The sequence below is a fragment of the Branchiostoma lanceolatum genome, chromosome 7, assembly GCF_035083965.1.
Source record: "Branchiostoma lanceolatum isolate klBraLanc5 chromosome 7, klBraLanc5.hap2, whole genome shotgun sequence".
In the NCBI taxonomy this organism is placed as follows: domain Eukaryota; kingdom Metazoa; phylum Chordata; class Leptocardii; order Amphioxiformes; family Branchiostomatidae; genus Branchiostoma; species Branchiostoma lanceolatum.
Window position 1 is genome coordinate 22,211,286 of NC_089728.1, and position 22,542 is coordinate 22,233,827.

General features: G+C 39.5%; 1 protein-coding gene across 5 annotated transcripts in view; it reads right to left on the reverse strand.

Moving 5' to 3' along the window:
• Positions 1-353: 353 nt before the first annotated feature.
• The window catches only part of LOC136438174 (protein NDRG3-like), a 41,667-nt gene continuing 19,478 nt past the window's right edge, over positions 354-22,542 (reverse strand). For 4 of the 5 annotated variants that reach the window (XM_066432907.1, XM_066432910.1, XM_066432908.1 and 1 more), the window contains 12 exons: positions 16,008-16,052; positions 15,096-15,158; positions 14,640-14,700; positions 14,036-14,122; positions 11,701-11,778; positions 10,437-10,540; positions 8,941-9,006; positions 8,505-8,556; positions 5,972-6,019; positions 4,171-4,206; positions 3,738-3,789; positions 354-1,794 (listed from right to left, as the gene is read on the reverse strand). In XM_066432907.1, the coding sequence (XP_066289004.1) occupies positions 1,583-1,794; positions 3,738-3,789; positions 4,171-4,206; positions 5,972-6,019; positions 8,505-8,556; positions 8,941-9,006; positions 10,437-10,540; positions 11,701-11,778; positions 14,036-14,122; positions 14,640-14,700; positions 15,096-15,158; positions 16,008-16,052 (904 nt within the window). In that variant the 3' untranslated portion in view covers positions 354-1,582. The remainder of the gene's footprint in view (positions 1,795-3,737; positions 3,790-4,170; positions 4,207-5,971; positions 6,020-8,504; positions 8,557-8,940; positions 9,007-10,436; positions 10,541-11,700; positions 11,779-14,035; positions 14,123-14,639; positions 14,701-15,095; positions 15,159-16,007; positions 16,053-22,542) is intronic. The other variant, XM_066432912.1, reaches the window with a different exon arrangement.

Sequence of the window (22,542 nt, forward strand, 5' to 3'; positions counted from 1 at the left end):
ACAGTACACATAAAGGTGTATCATCAAGCACTCAAAGTTTACCCTGCATCCAGTAGCAGGGTATACTTCTACTGGGAGGGGTTATAATATACTAGGTCTTCTGTTTAACATGCTCCGTGCACTTCCTCGAAAATAATACCCTCATTCTATGTCCCTTTGTTAAGAAGCGTGCAGCCCCAACTGAGATGTCTTTCCCAGGATTGAACCGGGGTCTAGCAGTTACCAATTAATTGGAACCTGGAGCTCAACTGTGAGGCTGATACAAGTTGAGCTACATGTACAGGGACATCCTCCTAGTTAGTTAGTGTTTAAGTCTGCAACAAAACGACAAAGAGGCATTCACTCTCACAGTCTCAGGTTACACCAAACATTTAATACTGAAAATTCATACTGCATTTGTGGAACTGTGGTGTAACATATAGAATAGAACCCAATAGAAAAAGACAATTTGTCTCTAAGTAACTTACAGAGCCTTAGATTAACACATCAACTACATTTAATATTTACATCTGTACAAAGAAAATGCAAAAAACTGTCTGGCTGTCAGTGCAATGTCTTCACTGTATGGAGAGCAAGCACATCCTTTGGAAATTGTACATTAGGGGTAGGTGTTTGCTGTTATTCACTGACAGCCAGAAAGAACTGTTAAAGACCAAAATGGTGCACTACTTCAACTACCAGTTAACTGAGGAAAACCTAGAAATTCAGTATAATACAACTGTGTGTAAAATATAACTGGTGCCACAATACATGCAGTAACAGGACTATGCTATCTTAAACATTGCTCTACATCGTGTGTTTGCTACTTTGAGGGATTTACTACATTTTACAAGTTACATTTGTAACATGTATACGTAAGGCATCAACTGTTCCAGCATGCTCTCCACTGTACAACCAACCATGGAACTCAAAGTACATATTTGGTAAAACATAACAATTCATATCATAAACACTCAAACCACCTTCATCATTTCATGAATACCATTTAACAAGCAAAAAACGTTAACAGTCATTTTATCGACTTGCAGTCTGAACACTTATTGCAACAGTGTTCTTATGTATGACCGACTACGGACAACTCTACAAAATGGAATATAAAACAATTGTTTTCTCTTGTTACAAAAAAGGCTTTGAGTTTGACAAACAACGAATAAACAGTCTTTGTGGTAAAGAATTTCTTAACAAATAATGTCAGGGTAGTATGGGGTAAGCTGTGTTAGGATACCTGGAACATTAACAATAACTCAACAACGATTGTGAACAGTTTTTTTTACAATTTTGCAGCAGTGTATTGAGCTTTATTTTGACCAACGTTTCCTATGCACCATCAACCATTTCACAGTTTGCAATACTATATGAATTTTAGACTTTGTTCTGATCACGTTAAGACATCACTTTACAACTCTTCTAAGAATCTTCATTTTTCATGAGGAGGCAACAATTTCTAAACTGTGAACAACATTTAGATTGTACTCAGTAGTACCATGTTAGTGCTACCTTCTGCTTGCCTATGTGTTACTGTGTTACAGAATATTCCTATACATAGCAGCAGAATGGAACTATGACTTAGCCGGAGCACTCTTCACACTTTGAGCGGTGCAGCCCCGTGGCGCAGGTTTGCGTGGCCGTGGTGTTTGATGGGAGAGGGCTCGTCCCCGCGGCCCTGGGCCTCCCGATGGAGGGACTCCAGGAGGGTGTCACTGGGCGACTGTGGGACGCTGACGTCACTGCTACGGGAATGCACGCTTCCACTGCGGCTCCGAGTCAGGGCCGTCATGCTGGGGACACATGGAACTGTGCATGGGGAGGGAGAAGGATACATTTCACTACACATGCATGTAGCTTCTGAAGCATTTAGCTGAATTAATTGATGTGTTCAATTCGTTACTGTGTACTGATATACATGGAATGAAAATGAAAAGAAACAAAGAAGATTCATGTGCTGCTGGGGGGGGGGTTGCCTGCCTCAACAATGCTCACTGTTATCAATAAGACTTTCAAAGCTCTTTCTAACAAAGTACAACCTCAAGACTACATGGGAACCAAAACAGGATTTCCTGGATAAAGGAGTTAATTTTCTGTCCAGGGGAAAATCTTTGCATGCTTGTATCATATCATCCAGGCAACGCTGACAAATAAACACTATAATCAATATTTTTTAGAGGAGGCAGGGCAGCAAATGTTGGAAATCGTAGATGGTGAACACCAAAAAATAACACGTAGATGAAATCTGTCTTTTACAGGAATTCTTGTATCAAATTTTTAGTCAACATTTTCGTCAATATGTGTGATCTGCTTCACATACCAAATGTTTCTTACCACTATCTATCATCATTTAGTCAAGCGGCATGGTCAAAAATCAGTCTTCTCCTTTACCTTGTCTCATTCTTATCAAACATTAGTCTAGAAGCGCCAAATTAATCAATTAAGTAGTTGAATGTATTCTATACAAATCTTGATTACAGAAACTCAATTACTCAGCCAATGGGCATGCAGGAGCAATTTTGTTGATTTGGTTGATTTCAACTAAACTGTATTTTGTATATGCTTTAACTGCAGAAATGGTGGGGTTATGGCAGACTGATAGTGGGAGTGGAGCAATAGTTACCCTCTGGGACTGTTGTGTTAGCAGTGGAAATCCATGGAGCAGTAGAAGGGAATAAACAAGGAAGAAGAAATAGTGTGAGCGGGATACACAGTCAAACCTGTACAAGTGACCACTTCTACATACATGAAAGGGTCACCTGGCCAATGTGACAAATTTTTTGATAATTTGACACAAGCATTAAGAATCCTGTCCATAGTGACCATCTGTCCACATTGACCAGATTTGATTAGTACCCTGTGAGTGGTCTTCTTAGGCAGGTTTGACTGTATAGTACACATAGAGGGTTCTGGCCACAAATACGAGCATGCACCTTGTACTCTGTACATGACCGGAAGTACATTAAACCACCACATTCAGCGCACAAAATGAAATAAAGCACCAGAGAGTCCTTCATTGTCTATTCTTATCATAATTGTGAACAATCATAACACAATTTAGGTGTACCTTAAATGCTTTCTCTTATAAAGCATGGGACCTTTTACAAAATGGAAAGCAACGTCCATAGTTAGAAAGTATGTATCTGGATCTATAAAAAGGGTGCAAGATCTTTTGACAAGAACTTATGAAAGAAAGAAGCAATGGCCTGATGATGAGCTGTGCACCTTTGCACAGTTGGAAATTCAAGAAAGGGTCACACATGGCTGTTTTTTGTCTACAGTCAGAACTTAAAACATGGATGACAGTGAACACTGGTGTTCTGTTGAGACAGTCAGTGCATGTAGTTACTTGCTCAATATTGGTCATCTAAATTTTAATGGGAAAGTGTTCAGTCAGCAGTTGGGGAAGGGGATTTTTGCCTTTTGACATTGTCTTATCATGCCTATCTGTTCTTCATGCCTTGTGCAGTCTCCCCCTCACACCAAGTTAACATGTTGAAGCTATCTACTAAATATATCATCTCCCAAATTCTTCCAGCAAGGATTATGTGGGGGGCTCAGGTTAAGTACAGAGATTGGGGATTGAGGAGGGACTGGATTCAATCATGCCTATCATAATCATCTTGCTTGATCAACCCCAGTCTGTAGAATTTAATTTAACAAACAAGCCTGGAAGTCTTAAGGATCTGTAAAAAAAAACATGTTCATAATCTCTAAATGATCATGTCGAGAAAAGATGTACAACTACTCACTGTAACCCATGCCCTGCAGAAACAGCTTGAAGGCCTCACACATCTTCCCTGGCTGAAAGACAGAAACGTTCACATGCTGCCTGTGGTTGTTTTGCTGGATTTGCTAAATTCTATCATCAAAGGCACGCCATAATCAAACAAGCAACATGTATGGTGATGAAAGATGGTAAGCAGGCTGTACTAGATACATGTACTATTCACCCCAAAATACATTTTTTATACACTGCCATTAGTAAATCTGATCTTCATACGACTTTATACTGCGTAGATAGAACACTTAATGGACCATTATTGATTCTTTCAAACATGCACAAAGCTCTTTTGAAACACTTGAAAGTATCAGAGATGACCAAAGACATACAGGTAAAATGAAGTCGATGACTCTTGTTTGCTCGACTACAAAATCAATGACATGTAAAATTCTTGCACTAACCTGTTCTTCCAGCACCATCCCCCCACAGTCAGCCATCTATGAAACAAAGAGTTGAAAGCAGCACAAATAAAACAAAATATCTCAAATAATGCTTTACAACAATAATACTTGAGAGCCAATTTAATGTACTGTTTATTCATTTAAATTTGGTATAAATATAAACTACGGACTTCACAAAAGTTAACTTTACACATGCAACTCTGTGGGTTTAGTATAAGTTATAATCATTTGTTGGTTACCACTTAAGCTGAATCAACATTTCAAAATCAAGATTGTATAATTCATAGTGCAGCGTATTGTAAAAGTTTGAGGTGATCTAATTTTGCTGTAGAGAGAAAATGGAGTGTTTGCGGTGGTTTTTGGTTCCCGGTTGAAACAAGGTGGAAGCTTATATATATATATAAACAAGAGTTCTACGACCTCATACCTTCGCCAAATGATTTTGACCTTTATGACTGACGTATTAGGAGTGTTTTTCATCAATCATCAATCATACCAGTTGATCCTCTTCACCCAAATAACATAAGTTGTCCAAACCTCCTTGTTATGACTATGAGCTTAACAAAGAAGGTTATGCTAACATTTATCATCAATTATGCAAATAAGCTCCCTCCTTATTAGCATCATTTGATTCAATGGTGTTCACATTCACACAACTTCCTAATGCCACAAGTATGAAATTGCCGTCATTTACTAGTATGGAATTATAGTAGTTTCTCATTAATTATGCTAATTAGGCCCACATTTGCATATTTCCTATCTATCAACATTCCTCTCTTCCTTAGTTACAAATGTCACATATTTGAATAGTCATATCATGGAACACAGCAGATTTTTAAAATTGCCTCATTAATTATGCGAGTTAGAATTTGATTTGCATAATTATCATCCAATCATACAAAGCATCACGTAAGCTATCTACATACCAAAAATCATGACCATCCATCAAGACCATCTCGAGTTATAGTTTTTTCATTAATTATGTCAATGAGGTTCTCATTTGCAAAGCTGATATCTATTAATATTTCTCTCTTCCTCAGTTACATATGTCACATGTTTGAGAGTCCTATCATGGAAATTGATGGATGTATAAACTTTCCTCATTAATTATGCAAATTAGATACTGATTTGCATAATATATATCTAATCATGTACATCAGCACTCAAGCTATGTACTTACAAAAATTTATGACCATCCACCAAGCCCTTCTTGAGTAATTCCCTTTCAAAGTCTGAAGCAAAACCTGCCCCTGCTATAGCCAACCCATAGGTCTGCTTGGAGACTACCTTACCAATGACAGCCAATTTGTCCCAGTAACTGACGTTTCCTGCCTTCAACATGACCCCTCAGGACCCCTACCCCTATCCATGACGCCTTGAAACAACACAGCCAACACGTACATGTACACATACTTCAGCATACAATATAACACATTTTTACACTTTTCTCGTTAATTATGCAAAACACTTCGCCCAAAATCTAATCATCTTGAGATTTCCCACATACACACCGACACACCAACTACGACAACAAACCATCCAGGCGTTCTCGACTTATTCTGTTCACTAACAGACACACAGACAAGCATCAACGAATAACCTTCTCGACGAAACTTTGTCGACGAAGGTAACAAGCATTTTCGTGGTGGTTTTACATGTAAGTTTGCGGTGAAGAGCTTTCCACTAAAAAAGCAAAGTTTAACATCAAACCACCACGAACTTAAATGCATCTACAGTGCCTGCTTATGCATGGAAAGCTATATCACACAGTAGTGAATGTAATGATAATTATCAGCCTTACCTTGATCCACTGTGTCTCCACTGGGTCCAGTCTGCTGTTCATCTCAACCTGACAGAACAAAAATGAACACATTTTATACAACAATATCCTGTCAATAAAAACCAACTTTTACTTTGAAGCAAAAGGCCACTTCACAGTTCTGACTGCAATGTGAATTGTGGTCTAAAGTCATAGTTTAGGACCACTGGCTTGTAGCAAAAAGAATGGCCAGGGGCCTTTGATCCTAGATCACATAATGCATCATGATTGCACATGTGCACTTGGAACTGTGAACTTGCTTAAGTCTACAAATCAAGCAACATCTAATAGTACTGTTAATATTAATATATCTAAGTAATGCAAATATGAGGGACAGGAATGCAGTCACAAGACTAAGAATCAGCTGCCACAAACTACATATTGAAACGAGAAAAGACATACCCGCACTCCTCTAGAACAATGATTAATATGTAAACATTGTACTTTGAATAGAATAGAAGACGAATGTCATTTTGTGGTGGAATGTGAATTATATACTAAAGAAAGAAATGAACTGTATAAGCTTGTAGAAAACCTATTTCCCTACTTCACACATTTAAGTACTGTACAAAAATTCATATTCCTAATGCGACTAGACAAACCTCCCATTGAAAAATTCGTCTGTTCTTTTATATCTACTATAACCGAAAAGTGAGGAGAAGTAGAATCTATCTAATGATAGCCATATTCTTTTGTATCCGTTAACTGTACTATGTCTTGTTATTTTGTTTTGTTGCGACCTGTACTTAGCCAAGTGTGGCAGAAATGTGCAATAAAGTAGCCTCCTTCGCAGACTACCTAGAAAGGCGGCGTTTATATTTGGGGGAGGAGGGGTGTGACGCGATTTCTTACGCGGGCCAAGCAGGCCTGGGGCCAAGGGAGTTATGTCGCCAAGGGACGACCCCCTTTCTATCCAGTCTGCTCCTGATCGGCGGCAGCAAAGGGAAATTAAAAAACACTTAGGGGCTATCGACATGGACTTGTGAACTCCTGCGTCCCGTGGACCCCAATAAACCGCACGCACCTCCCGGCAGTGAGTTGTCACGCCCCCGTATTCACTGACACTGCCATTTCCTAATGGTCACCGGGGTCAAAATCAGTTTTAAAAAATCAAAACATTTCAACTTACCACAGAAGGCAAATATTGTTTTGTGGGCCTGGCTACAGGTCACGGAAAGTCAATTTGTTACCAGATACTACCGACCCTCGCCAAGGAGACGACGATGGTAGTGGTTATTTCTCCACTACAAGCTCAGTTGCAGACCATCAGAGCCGCCATCAAAAGGAAGCTTGTTTTGTGTAGTTTCTTGGGACTAGCGACCTAGCTGGCCATGGCAAATCGATTTGTTTTCAATTTCACAATTAAGCCAAAGATGATGTTGCCTATTAGCCTAAGACACATGTATTTGTATTCTAAACTTGTCTAAAGTGGCGACCTCATATGCCCCCCTCCCATTTCTGCCGGTTCCGGACAAGATATAAAAATCTGACAAAACTGTCCGACTGCCTTCAATAGAATAAATGCCCACATTGATTCAAGAGATAGTAATAGTCTAGCCTCTGTTTCTGACCCCGACTGGTGTGTTATTCTCATTTTGTTTCAGCTGGAAACTAACTCCCGTAACGAACCAGGCGTGTGCCGGGCCCATTCAGTCAATCGTTCCCCGCGTACCTGTGAATCACCCTTGCACGAACATGTGAATTACCCTTGCGCGAACATGTTAATAGTCTCTCTGAATGTCTGTCTTAATCACCTTCCCTTTGCTGCCGCCGATTGGGAGCAGACTGGATAGAAAGGGGGTCGTCCTTTGGCGACATAATTCCCCTGGCCCGTGTAAGAAAAATCGGCCCGTGTAAGATATCGCCTTTCTAGGAAGTCTGCGAAGGAGGCTACAATAAAGGTCTTCATTCAATATTCAGATCATTCTATACATACAGTCATCTGAATGTATCATGTTTTCCACTTATCATAATATTTCCTGCCGACTTTTAATACAGTCAAACCTGGTGCAGGCCACACCGAAACAGTCCAGTCCAATTCTACTATAAGTTAAGACCCTCTGCTATATAAAGGAACCAACTACATGTACATCACAAATGTCATGTATCTTACCAAACCAGCAACCACTTTTTTGTGGTCCCAGGCATTCAACAACCAAAATTGATTGACAGTGTCAGCGGAAAATGACAGTATCATGATCAGTGGTTGATTGACAGTATTAGTGGCACCCAGCCCATTTACATGTAGATTGAGGATTTCTGCAGGGGCTAGCCTGCATGGTAACCATTCAAATTGGGGGTGTTTTCAATTAGTAACTTTTATGAGCCTCAGTCCTACTATAGAAGCAATGGCCTTTTCTTGTCAATGTAACTGCCGTCCTGTAGAGCGAATTATAGGTACCACATATAATCATGTATTAATCATTCGGGCAACCAACCAACCTGTCTGGCACAACCAGCTGGCCCCAGCAACCACTTTTGAGTGGTAGCTGAGACCAGGTTTGACTGTACTTACCACATCATCAATGTGTGGGGAGTAGTCACCTCCTACAAGCAGAACAGGGCACCTAGGAAATAGGATTAAGAAGCTATTAGTTCTTTTGCTAATCAACTAATTACATGGCAAATGTAACTCACTGGCAAATGTCAAGTATGGAAAAAAAATTTAGAAACCCAGCGTTTTTAGGGCCACAAAGGGCTTTTGCCAAGCTCAAATTTTGTAGATGCTAAGCACATGGGTATATAATCGTACCTTCTCTCAAATCAAGAAAAGTTTGAATAACCCTCAATAGTCTGTGAACTGTCTGAGGCTGTAATGGCCAGTAGCGTTTGCGGGCCGGCAGATGTTGGTCAGGCTGCTATAAGCGTGATTTTTGCTGGGCGGGCCACTATAAGCGTGATTTAATCAGGCTACCCTAAATATGCCTTATCACAATCAAAAAGGAACTCACTTGATGGTCTTTTGGATCTTCTTCTTGGCAGGATTGACTTCCCTATGCAGGGCCATGTCGTTTCGCCTGGAAAGAAAGGAAGTGCAATACTGTTGTAGTCCCACAATGACTAACTTAATATATATTAAGGATTATAATACATGCAGGAGAAGGTCTGGACACTTAGATAATATAAAGTGATTCTAAGAAAAGGCACTGTACTCCAAATTAGGGATTTTGCTTGTAATACAAAGACTGTAGTTTTAATTCTTCCTGACGTTATTAATTAAAGTTTGACATGAATTGCACATGGTTTGTTTGCTCCATAACACAATAGACCTATCCCGTCCAACACCATGATATTGAATGTATAGAACCCCCTGTGCTATTTTGAACACCTCCGTCAAAAACAGCGCTAGTAGGACAGAAATGGCATGTGTGAAGCAGGGTATGTTTATCTGTGACAAGTTTTCCACTGCATTGATTGCATGAGTGCTCAAGACAAAAATGAATTGAAAAAGAGAACAGCTTGGACACTCAAGGCAAGGGAGTTGTACCACATACCAACTACTACTAAGTCCGCTAGTACAGAGTTTTGTCTTTTCCGTATATATACTTGTGTGTGATACTGATTAATGTGAAAGTGGACAGGTATGCGAATTAAAAGAAGGGCATTTTAATTCTTGATAACTTATCAAATTATATATTAAGATCACGCAGCTACAGCCAACACAGTGGTAAACATGTCACAAATATACGTATCCTGTTATATACATGCATAGGCTGCTGGTCAAAAACCAGTTACTCATGCCCACAAACAAGGTAATGCTATGCGGCGCCACCCGCTTCCACATTGGCCAAAAACATCAACCAACCCTGCTCGGTGGATACAGACTTCAGCAAAGAATGCATTGCATTTTTCTTTGAAAAAATCTTTTTTATTCAGCTCAGTGATTGACACTGCTTTACATGAAATGGGGCCCTGTGTTACAATAAAATAGAACAAGTAATGTACATACAGTGATAACACAAACAGAAACAAAATAAACGTACAAAAATAATACTAATGATTGTAATGAAAAGAATGATAGTAATGATAACAATAATAAATAACTGGTCCGCTCTGAATGGGTTTCAGTTGGTATTAGTGACAACCTAGTGGCTCAGGCCATTTGTGTCCGTCAAGCACTGTTATTGACGGAGGTGTGCAAATTAGAACAGGCGGCGTGGCTTCAGGATCGCTCTATTGAGTTTTGAGCACAGCTTCTAATTATGTATGACATACAGATTCCATATCATACCATATGTATGTGTGAGAAAAGTGCATACAAGACCTGGTATAATATGTTAAAGTTTATAATAAAACTAAATTCAATTTCAACATCCATGTCGGAACTCTTACTAAAAGTATTACTGTAACCAGACTGAGTGTATTCCACAGGTTTGAACATTTCCTTCTTGTTTTTCTTAGATTTGTGTTACCAAGTTTGAAGTTAAAGAGAGAAGGGAGAACGTACTTGATGTAGGAGTCCACGAACATGGCGAGGTTGACAGGGTTGACAGAGCGGACAAGGTTCTCCCTGTAGGCATGCACCAGGTCATGGTGCCCCGCCATGGTTTTCTGTGGGGGAACAAGTCAGGAAGGAAAATCATACTGGAAGAAACATGTTAACGGTGCACACCCCAGTTCTTCCGCGACCCGGATCCGTGATGTATTGGTATGTAACTTGGCATATCGTTTCCTAGGTTGCGTGTGGTGATGCACGTTGTCTATTTTACAATGTACCAGTGACTATACGATCACAGCAAGTAGCAAAAGGATCTACCCTGTATCTGCTTACGACATTCAGCGATGCGGGACAGATTTAAAGCATGGTCTCTATGGGAGGGCAGTGGCACATGCCATTAATTATAGGGGTGCAATAACGATATTGCATTGATGATAAAAGCAGTTACGGTGTCACAAAGACATTGTGCATCACCACGCCCAACCTGGCAAACGATATGCTAAGTTATACACCAATGCGACGACGGGAACGTGAGTTCTAGCAGCAAATGCGCAAACAAAAGCATTTCCAATACTCCCAGAAGGAGGTCATCCTCCTTCCCAGAGTTATGATTTGTTGTGTATGGGATGAGATGCCTAATTTTCCTTCTAACTCAGTGACTCACTAATAATTAGAATTTAAGGGTTTTTTCCTTTGAGCTCCAAGTAGAAATAGAAGTTCTACTTGTGAATGCTGTTGACTAGATAAAGAACGAGAATTGCGTTGTTTTCAGAATTCGATGATAGTCACCACACAAATAAAAGGGCATCCAGGCACTTGCGTGCAGAACAGAGCAGCACATGTCATATCCTGTACAACCCAGCTCCCAGGTGTCCTGAGCCCCAAACAAGCCCACGTTCAATGTTATACAAAGACACGATGCACTGTTCTATAAGAACTTTGGCCAAAAAATCTTCTACTATTAGAACCTACAACATTGGCCACTGACTTTGTCGATATCTCACATATTTCTGAAAAAATTCAGGTATGTCAGTGGACATGATAATATATCATTACAGTTAAACCTAGCCAGGCAACCACCTGGTGCAGGCAACCACCTCCAGTCACAATATTGAGTCAACATTGTTGGTATGAGTCACAGATGAGATGTAAGCTGTTTAACCTGTTTAACCTACCTTGTGGTCATGTACATGTATGCCTGACATATGAAGTTATTATGCTATAATGTATATACAAACATATTTTTAAGTCTATATAGGAACAGAAGACTTACTGAGCCAAAGTAGTGCCACAGCAGATAGTCCACAGTCCCCTCAGTCATCTGGTTACTGAACAGATACCAGTTGTTCCACTAGGAGACAAAATAAGGAGACTTTATTATTATCTAGCATCAACCACACACACAGTAACCTCTGCGGGGGTACACCTGTTCTGCCATGCCTTCTAGTTTTGGAGAAGTGCAATAAATAGATAAATAAATAAAGTAAACTGTAACATTGTAATACTTAGTCCCCTTGTACATGTAAGGTGTTGTGATGTTATAAGAGCATGATACAGAGCATCTTTAATATTGAAAAGAAAGATGGTCAGATTATCTTCTCAATAGGAAACATTGCATCACAAGAGACATATTCATAGCTTGCTATGTCAGAAGAATCATAAAAATCATTTTTGTGAATAAAATATCATTTTATTGTTGAATATGTACATGTACTATGTACAGTATATTCCAATTATTTGTATACCTTTATCTGTATAATTCGTCTATCTGAGTGTATAGAATTCCAAAACACCAAACAATTTACCATCCACTCAATTGTAAAAACAATTAATAACTGTATAGCCCATAATCGTTAAGTTTGGTGTATTGTATAAAATCTTGTCCGATTATATCGTAAAATGACCCACAACTAAAGGCTAAATTTGGGGTTTGCATAATGATTGTAGTATGCATATATGTATATCAAGCAGTCTTGGAGTTGTAAATTTGTATCCACCATCATAAAAAATATCAACTTCAGTCAGTCAATATTTCTATTATTTTTCAGTAATGGCGATACAATGTACATAATGTGTTTGGTCATGTTTCTTTCTCCTGTCAAATCTTCAAAGCGATTCATCTTGATCGTCCGTGGGCCAAATGGGCTGAAATTTGGTATGCAGGTAGAGTACAGTAAGCGCATACCCCCAGAAGTTTTTAACTTTAAGAAGATTTTATTGAGTTTTTTTTGGTTATTTTCAGACCAAAATCGCACATTATGGCCTCCCATGCCATGAAAGACCTGAAATTTGGTTTAGTTGTGCATTGGGTATTTACCCAAAGGACCCCATTATCATTTTTGGCATACACTACATCAAAAGACTTTATTTTACGATTTTTTGACGAAATTTTTGGTTATTTTGTGTCTCCTGCACCGCCGCCGGCATTTAAAAGCGGCAACCAATAGGCGAGCTACATGTAGTATAAGAAATTGCGTGGTAGGTCAGCTCTGTTACAGCCAATGAGGAAGTGCGTTGCAAATACCCGTTGGACCTGTAAAGTCCACTAGGAGTTTCAAATTCAGTGGTAAGTTTTGCTTCTCGTTCTTGCATCGAGAACGGAATATTGTCGTGATGTTTTGGGTTCAATGTTTCGCACGGATGGTCGTGGGGGAATTTGTGTTACAGTTTCATGGAAGATTGAATTACACTTTCACTCACCCAGTTTCGTTGCCCTATGACAGGGCTGATGCATAAGACTGCAAGTAAAAGAAGGCCTCCAACAGTCGCTGCGGCTACCAGTTTCGGAAACTTTCAGCATCTGAATATAAAAAGTACTACCCAAAATACTAACTCCTGGTGGATGGAATCTCATAAGAAACACACACGACGGCTTGCAATCGCAACAGTTGATACAAATTAAACAATATTTTGACGGCAGAATTTTGTTTGTAGTTTTCCGGTGTTGCATAATTTGGGGGAGGGGGGGCTTGCATTTGTCTACGTTTCATAGCACATCAGATGCCCGGTTTGGTAGACTTTCCCATAAGTTTGAAACTTATCTGGGATAACATCCCAAAGAATGTATCGGTTACATTTGGTGGATTGGGACGATTGTCAGTGGGAATTTAACAATTTCTACGGTAATTTTTTTCTGCTAAGATCGCTAATATTTTGTCATGGGGGGCTGGCTCAGTGGTTGCAGGCTGTGGCCTCTGGTTGCACTTTGCTCGAGGAACCAATGATTTTAAGGTCAGTTTGTGCACACATGTATTTGAATTTCTAGCAGTTGTATTAACCTACACTGTGTAGTCATGTTAAGTCATGTTAAATCATGCTTAGTCTCTTAAACTTTTGCAAAACCTGAGTTGGTTCCAAAGAACTGTTCGCTGCATTATGCAAATTTGTCTGGACTCTAGGATTGCGAAAATTCTTTTAAAAGTTCTAAAAGTTTTAGAACAGTCGCTTTTTGCATGGGGAGGGAAATGGGCGAAACATTGTTGTATTTGCTCGTGCAAATGTTGCCTTTCTAGTTGTATTTATGAATTCTATTTGTTATGCACTATCTATTGATGTAAAGTTATCATTATCACTTCAATATGTACAATAAAGTTGTTACTATGCCATACCTTTTGGTAAGCCCACTCTGTCCAGCCCACAGCCGTGCATACAGTGTTGATCAACACCAGGCCATCAATCTTGTTACGGTTGTTCAGCTGGAGTTCAAAATAAATCAATGATAAATACAGGTACAACCCTGACCACACAATGCACTAGAAGATAAAGATAAGAAGGGAACTTGAATGGATAAATGTTGAGTAAAAATGCCTGCATTTTTTTTTTCATTAACAGCTAGTTGCATGTTGTTATACAGCAGAACAAAATTTCACTGTATCTGAGTTCTGGGGCTATTATGACAGCCCCGAAAACTCAGACACTCGTGACATTTTTGCTCAGAATTTGGGACTAGAATGTTTGAATGATGAGTATACATTCATGAAAAATCATGACCATAGCTTGTCCAGAAATCGAGATATCAAAACTGCTAGGAGATCCATTATTCAAACTTGACCTTCATTTTCCCAACCCCTACCAAATATCATAAGGATCCCTCAACAGCTTCTGGAGTTGTGCTGTCCACATACAGATATATAGACAGACAGATACACACACAAACAGCACTTAAAACATAACCTTTTTGTCGAAGGTAATAACGGTAAGGGAAGTACTTACAGCAAACCTGGCCAGGACATTCCCCCCTGCTCCAACTCCAAACCCAATCACCCGCTTCAGGCTGGAGGGAGGACAGTCAACACACAGGTTTACAGGACCCGCAAATGTGCTGGGATCTTGGATGTGTGTTGCTTTGATTGTTTTTTAACATAACAAACTAAAAGCACACAAAGGTTTAGCACCTTTTTCATATCCGTCAAAATTTCACAAGCAGATAACTCTAAATTGCTATCAGAAAGCAAAAAGTCATATTTCAAGTTCATATCAATATTACAATATAATAACCAGAACTTAATACTTAAAAAAAATATTATTACATCTACTACATACAATATACATGTAAGTTATAGACCAGAAACTTCATTATGGAAATCATATCCATATACAATGTACAGAAAATGTATCTAATCAATGGTTATAAAAGTACAAAGAAGCGGATGTTTCTGCTGAACTGACTTGAAGTGTTCCAGTACAGCCTCCAACATGACAGCCAGTTCATCCATGGTGGGGTAATGGTAGCTGGACAATATGGAAATAAGGAGATAACACAATCAACATCAGCAAGCTACATATACCTCCTCTTGTACACTTGCTCCACACTCGAGGTGATGCCAAAAACTATTTCCTCAATAGTTGTGAAATGTTTGAAACCATAAGCATTAAAATGACAGAGAAAATCCTACTGATTCAGTGGTGTTAGTTTAGCCATGCATTATTGTAGAGGTTCCATGCAGCATGCTCAGGTCACAATCAATGATTGGATTAGTACATAATTATGGTACTATTATCATATAGCCAGGATGTGTGGACTTCAATCACAAGCCTTCATTCCCAATAAATAGATAAATTCCTATCCAGTCATAGTGTCATGACCTTGGGTTTATGAAGAAAAAAGCTGTACATAATCAATGAACAGCCATCAATGCACACTTGCAGGAATGATGGGATTTCTATTTGACATTGTCCATGTCTACTTCAATAGGTGATAATAATATGGTCATTTCATATTTCTTCATTTGAATAATGAACTGCTTTCCCCCTGCATTAACAGTGACAAACGCTCTGCTTACTCAGTGGTTCATTCGGCTGTTATAGAGTCATATAGATCACTGGCTAGGCGTTTTGTCAGTGTCAACACAGGTAGTAGGGGCAGATCCATAACCCTTATTTAGTATTTACCCCCTGAAGACTGATTTCTGTGTAAAGAAAATTTCCATTCAGCACATCATGCATTATATGCCTTTTGGATCATGCAGATCAAAAGAAGTGTTGACCTGAGAAAATAGCACAAGTTAGCATCTCAGATGTTGCATGCAGTTTCTCTATGATACATAAGCAGTCACGTGGTGCAGAAAGGAGAACTCTTACAGGTCCTCTGGTGGAATGCTCTCATCTGCACGCTCCCCTGTAGCACTGATGACGTCAGACAAAGGGAAAAATATTAGAGAACAGCACTGTTCTGTCAAGAAGTTCTGTCAACATAGGAGGGTCTAACAACCTACCAGAGCAAATTCATTTATGTCCCTGAGGTTGAATAGACCCATATTTTTACTATCCCTTAGACTTTAGATGATTCTAACGTAATGAAAATCCCATATACAACATCTGTATTTATCTGTACATATGTACTGTACTCCATTGCACAAAATCCTTAATATTGACATTTCAAGGAGCTATTGATATTACATGACATGTAATATCAATTATTTATATTAGGTAAAAGAGTCAGTAGAAATTAACAATGTCAGCAAAAAATTACAGATTGCCAAGTGAACATGTAATGTTAGTTGACATTCTTTAAAAAATCAAAGTCAAAAGGAGTAAAATTGAACTTGTTTGGAAAAAGTCAACTACACTTTCTACAGTGTGCTTAGGTGTACAATCATCATGATGCGAAATTCTATGATTGAAGCATGGAGTAAGCTGGAACCCTGTGCACGATTCTGCAGACAGAGGTGAAAGAGAAGTTAGAACAGCAAATACTTCAGTACCAAGGAGAAACAAATCAGTGACTGTTGACAAAGACAGAGAGGAGTTAGTTAGGAGGCTGCTTTTGTCTACCAATACTATACTCCTTTCAGTGGTGCAATATATTGACTTGTTAAAGGAGTTGTGGCTATTTGTGTTTCCCATGCATCTAACATAATACTGCAGCTGATACAGATTTGGAAGTGTACAAGAGATGGTGACTGACACAATAGATTTAGAGGGTAAGGGTAAAGGGTGAAAGTCATTTATGCCTTATAAAAGAAAACAAAGGACAAATATTAAGCTTCAAAGCTGACTTCATAGTTCATTCATTCATTAAATTACACATACTACATGATTTTGAGAATTTAAAATCATACTGTCACTGCTTCATATGTTGATGGATTAAACCCAAAATATCAAACCTAAGGTATAATGTTTTAACACTATTTCCACTTCAAGTAAGGCTATACTGATTTGATTACAAGTCATGGATGACATCCTCTGGGCACTCTGATGCGAGTGTGAGAGAAAAAAAATTGGTGCCAAAAAAAAGTTGCCTTCCTTATGAAATCTAGGCGTCAGGAAGGTTGAATGAATGACTGAACGCAGAGAACATGGTAAACCAAATGATACATTCTATATTTTTGTTGTTCCACATTTTCTTTTTGGCAATGCCAGGGGCGAGCCTAATGGTATAGTATTGTGTGCAGTTTGCAGGAATTCTAGGAATTGTACAAATTTGTCAATAGGAATTTGTAGGCCACAGGTATGTTTGTTAGTCTCTAGGAAACTGTCCACAGGACCTTAGGAAATGTAATGGTGGAAAGTGGGTCACCCAGGCCCAGGCCCCATGGGGCATTTGACCTAGAAAACCAGGAGATCACATGCAGGTGCCGGCCAGATGTAGTAAATAGACCGACTTTGCACAATTGCAATTCATCACTTTTCCTTGGATGCTTTGTAGAAAAACACATTTTCTCTAACCCCGAAAGACAGGACTATTTTGTACTTTTAAGAAAAGGAGGGACGGTCACATTCCAGAAAGACCACTGCAGGAGGATTGCATTCCAAGGGGTTGAAATTCCTGCGAGCCCTGGGGACGATATGAAATTTCTGCTGATACACAATGTCATGATGTGATTGCATTCCAAAGATTTGAACTTCCTGCGAGCCCTGGGGACATTATGAAATTTTTGCTGATACACATGTGATTACAAAATAGAGTCAATTCCATGTCACCGAGAGGGTTTTCAGATGATATTGCTAATAAGTTTGAACAATTTTAGGGAAAAGAATATTTCAGTCAAAATAATTCCAGACTGTTCAAACAATTAGAAATGAAATTTTGAACATGTTTGAACTCATCTATATATTTTGGAACTATTATGAAAGTATTTGCACAAATATCTCTTTATTTAGAACAATTTTCCAACATCTGTGTGATTGTTTCACTGTTGGAACATGTTCCAACATTTTGCATCATTCTCAAAATGGTAGATTTGGGTTATTGCCCCCATAAAAGTAGGTGCTAATCACGCTCTATTGTCTGCCTCTGTATATTTTTAGATTTCACGTCAGGACATGGGCAACTCTTTTGTCTTGAGGTATCTATGTATGGCACCTAGGCCTAATCCCCTATACTTTGAAGGGATGTGTGAATTGGCCTGTTCCCAGCCCACTGACCCAGTTATACCATGTAGAATGTTGGAACATGTTCAAACAAATGATCAATCTATGTTGCAACAGTTAAGAACGTAATACAAATAATGTGTTGAATGTTGGAAATTTGTTTAACCTGTTGGAACACAGCAGAAAATATTTCAGTGGTAGAATTTTTTCAGTGTTCTGCAATATTTTTTTCTGCAATCTGAAAATATTTTCTGCAAATACACATGCCTCCATACTACAACCTTCTAAACTTAATAATGCCTACTTACTTACATTATATCTAGAGCTTTGCAACATTGCTGTAATTCTTTATTCTCTCACTCTATCTTTGATTATCACTAGCAAAGTTTTTAACAGGAATAAGGCCACACTTAGTTAATCTTATGGATGACATCCGCGCGCGCATTGATTTTCGCCTGTTGTCAAAAAAAAAAAAAATCACCTCCTCCAAGGCTACACAGAACTCCGGAACTTGCCGACTTAGATTGCCGCAAAAGGCTAGCATTGTGCCGGCTTATCGGAAAACTGGGGGCGTATGTGGATTGGTATGCCATCGATGTTGGCTAGGGGGATTTTGCGTTTGCACAGTTGTACGAGAGGATCGCGGCGGCCATGCAGCGAGTATCGCCAAGACAATTTCAAACACGACCTATCCAGAGTGGCTCTCACACGTTTCTTTTGCAACAATGAGAGACATGGGAGAGGAATTGAGGAATTGGCAGAGGGATTTGTGAGCGTAAACCATGGAATGCTTAATATGGAGTTCAATGCCATGTATGTTGAAACTGCCCTTATGGGTGTATATGAGTATTCTCATCACAGTCATATATCATCCACAGTCCTCGGAGCCAAATACCTTCTAATAGTCTGCTATGATGAACAAGACAACCTACATGTACCTCCTACAAATAAACTGTGTTCTGTGGTTCAATTCGCAATACCAGCTTTGTTCTAGTACTAGTAGCCCTGTGGTTTAGCAGCATTTTTTTTTGCTGGATTTTTCTTTTTTTCGCCCGCGCACATAAGTTTTGGGGTCTCCAGAGGATGTCATCCATAAAATCAAGTTGGTGTGGCCTAACATGCATGTGTGTGAAAAATATTCAAATTAATAGCGAAAATTGCAACAGCAAAAGTATATTTATTCAATATCAATCAAATCAAATATTCGTTTGATCATCTTCAGTATGTGTATCAAAATTAAAAACAAATTCAACAGCCTGCCTGATAAGGAGGACAAGGGAATTATATCCTTGCGAGAAATACGTGTTCTGATGCGTATTATGATTAATAAATAAGATCGCACGACTTGTGACACAGCCACGGCCCATAGAAAACATGACAAAAACCCGAGAAAAAATGTAAAATTCAAAATAAAACGCCTTTACGCAAACCTTGGACTCCGTGTAGTTTTTTGTATAAATCTTAAACATTGCTATCGGTTTCAAACATCGGACTCCAACTTCGGACATTCGGGGAGACTCCAGAGACGGCCCGGCGATGTTAGTTTTTCACGTGGGTTCCCCCCTCCCCACTGTGTCTGCACAGGAGAAAATGTTCCGCCTTTTCCACACAAGGCGGTGCTGAATATCTATCCGAGTAGTTCTCAACTTCATCGCTGCCATCTGGGCTTCAAGGACCACGGGCTAATGTAGTGGCCACCGTTTTGTTCCTTCTGTCATCGCGCCCATGCCCCGAGTTCGGGCTCTGAAGAAATCGCATGCTTGCGACATACTTCTAGTATGTTTACGCTAGAAACATCCGGGAATTGTTTTCCCGACTTTTGCCGACCCCGAGATCGTGACCACGGAGATTAGCGAGGGTTGACGGAAATGCACAAATTTGACATTTTCTCACATGATTCGTCCCTGAAGTTATCACGGAAAGTGCCGAAACCCCCCGAAAAAACTGACCTCAAGTAGCACCACTGCTTGAACAGACAGATTTCCGCTTTGAAAACCTGTGTATACCTGCTAGGAAATCCCTAATTTCCACGGGTTTCAATGAGTTCCCACAGTGAAAACGCGATGTGTCCCTTTTGGGGAACCTATGCACATCTGTGTAAACGGACCACTTTCGTGTACACTTTGTGTCCTTCGATGTAAACCTGTGCGCACAAGTGTGTAAACGTGTGGACATGTGTGGAAACTACATGTGTCGGCCTTTGTGTGCGAACGAGTGGTGCATAATTTAGCAGTAATTATCGCGTAATTATCACCTAATTATCTTTTCCTGTTGTTCTAACCGCGCGGGCCGTCCAGACACATCCGGGTACTCCTTCAAAATACCTTTTGTCATTGAAAGTAGTGTCGTTGCTATGCTACTACGCCCCGAAACCCGTCCCCCCCCCCCTCCGGGCACCCGCCTGCGCCCTCCCAGCCCCCTCCCTTATACCACCTCGTCATACCGAAAGCACACGGAATCATTGTTCGTAAAGTTCATGATAGATTGACATTTTATTCACTATTAGCGATAAACAACAACCAATACATTACAGCCGATATATTCTCTCAATTACATATATTTACATTTACACATGCAGTCTTTCAAAACGTTCACAGTTACACACAGACTTAGCTAACAATACCAAGACAAAAGGTGAAAACGTACGAAGTGTCTAAATTAAAATTAACAAAAGAATCCAGATACATCTAACATTATTTAGAAACATGTACAAAACTCTAACAAATCTATTAGGTTAACAGCTATATGCATTGATAATTTCGAATTCTACATGGATTTCAAATGTTGTTGTCTACAATTCTGTCTAACTGCTGCCCTCTAGAGGCAGAAAGTCATCGTTTTCATCGAACTGAGGTAGTCAGGCTGAATTGTCCAGTGGCGCAGTAGTGTCGGACTTAAACCTAGCCTGGAGGGAAGCATAGTCCGTATGACTCGTCGCTCGTTGCTTTACTGTATCCAGACAGACACGCCGTTGTAATGTCCACATTCTTTATCCGACACGGGTTGAAAATTCCGGGGCGAAGCAGTAGTCAAAAGTCCGGTTTGTCTTGCTTTACCAAGGAGGTTATTTGTCCATATAACATCCCTGTCGCGATGTTCTGTGTTCAAACGCCTTGCATCAGTCTTGTCGTAGAATAGAAACCAAGCTCAAAATAATCCCAGGCAGGAGTCGAATAACCCACGCTAGTATCCAGACACAGAGATAGCAACAACACACATCTGCACACAACGACGCAGGCTCCTCAAATACAAACTGAAAGATTTGAAAATGGTGACAAGAACCTTGATTGGTCCCTGCTTTTTAAACCACGTGCTAGCCGAGAAATACTATTGGATGTCCCTTTTTTTTACTAGAATTTGCATTGACACAGACATAATTACTTGTGAAACACCGTGTATGTCTATTGCATACATTCTGTTTTGAGCAGCCTGATTACTGGTTTTTCACAGATTAACAATACCTGCCAAGGACGGTGTAAAAACATGCCGCTGTGTCTTATAAATGATGACGACAGCCTGATAAACTAGTAGGTTAACAGTAGAAGTTGCAAGTAAATCGTTCTATCGACGATATAATCGGCGAGGAAATTAGAATACATCAAGTCAAATATATAACATGTCATGTTCCAAAACAACAGTTACTAAAAGGCAATGGACGCCATTTAGTGCAAGGTGAACATGTTGTGTGTGTGTGTGTGTGTTGTACGGAGACACGGACCTATGTCGATAATAGTTGAGTTCGCGTGTGACGTAGTTAATCTTTCAATTAATCAAAGTGATACACATAGCAGTCTAGATTCATGTGACTTGAACGAACATCACAGTCGGTACAGAAAATTAATACAGAAAGATAAGATTTACGTTCAGTTTTTTGTCGCCCTTGTCATAGAAACAAAAGCCCAGACAGCACAATACACATCAAATCGGTGTTTGTTTTTACAACGGGCAAATATGACTCTTTCACAAAAGCACAGATTCAAATCAACTCGTAGATCATATACCCAAATACAGAGATCACGAATGGTCGATAATAAACTAGCCACGTCGGCTATAGTGAGAATATTTGCTTGCAAGTTGAACCCTCTCTCCGTAGCCGACTCCCTTAGCATACTATTCAATCCTTGATCTATTTGGCCAATTTGTACTATTATCCCCAGTCATCCTCAGGGCCTTTTAGAGGCTATGTCGATGACGTACGGTCCAGGTTTGGGGATAAGGTTTCGAACCCAAATCACCCGTATATTTTATACCTATACTATACAGTGACGTGAAACAAGAACTTCAATGTTAGATATCGAGTTCT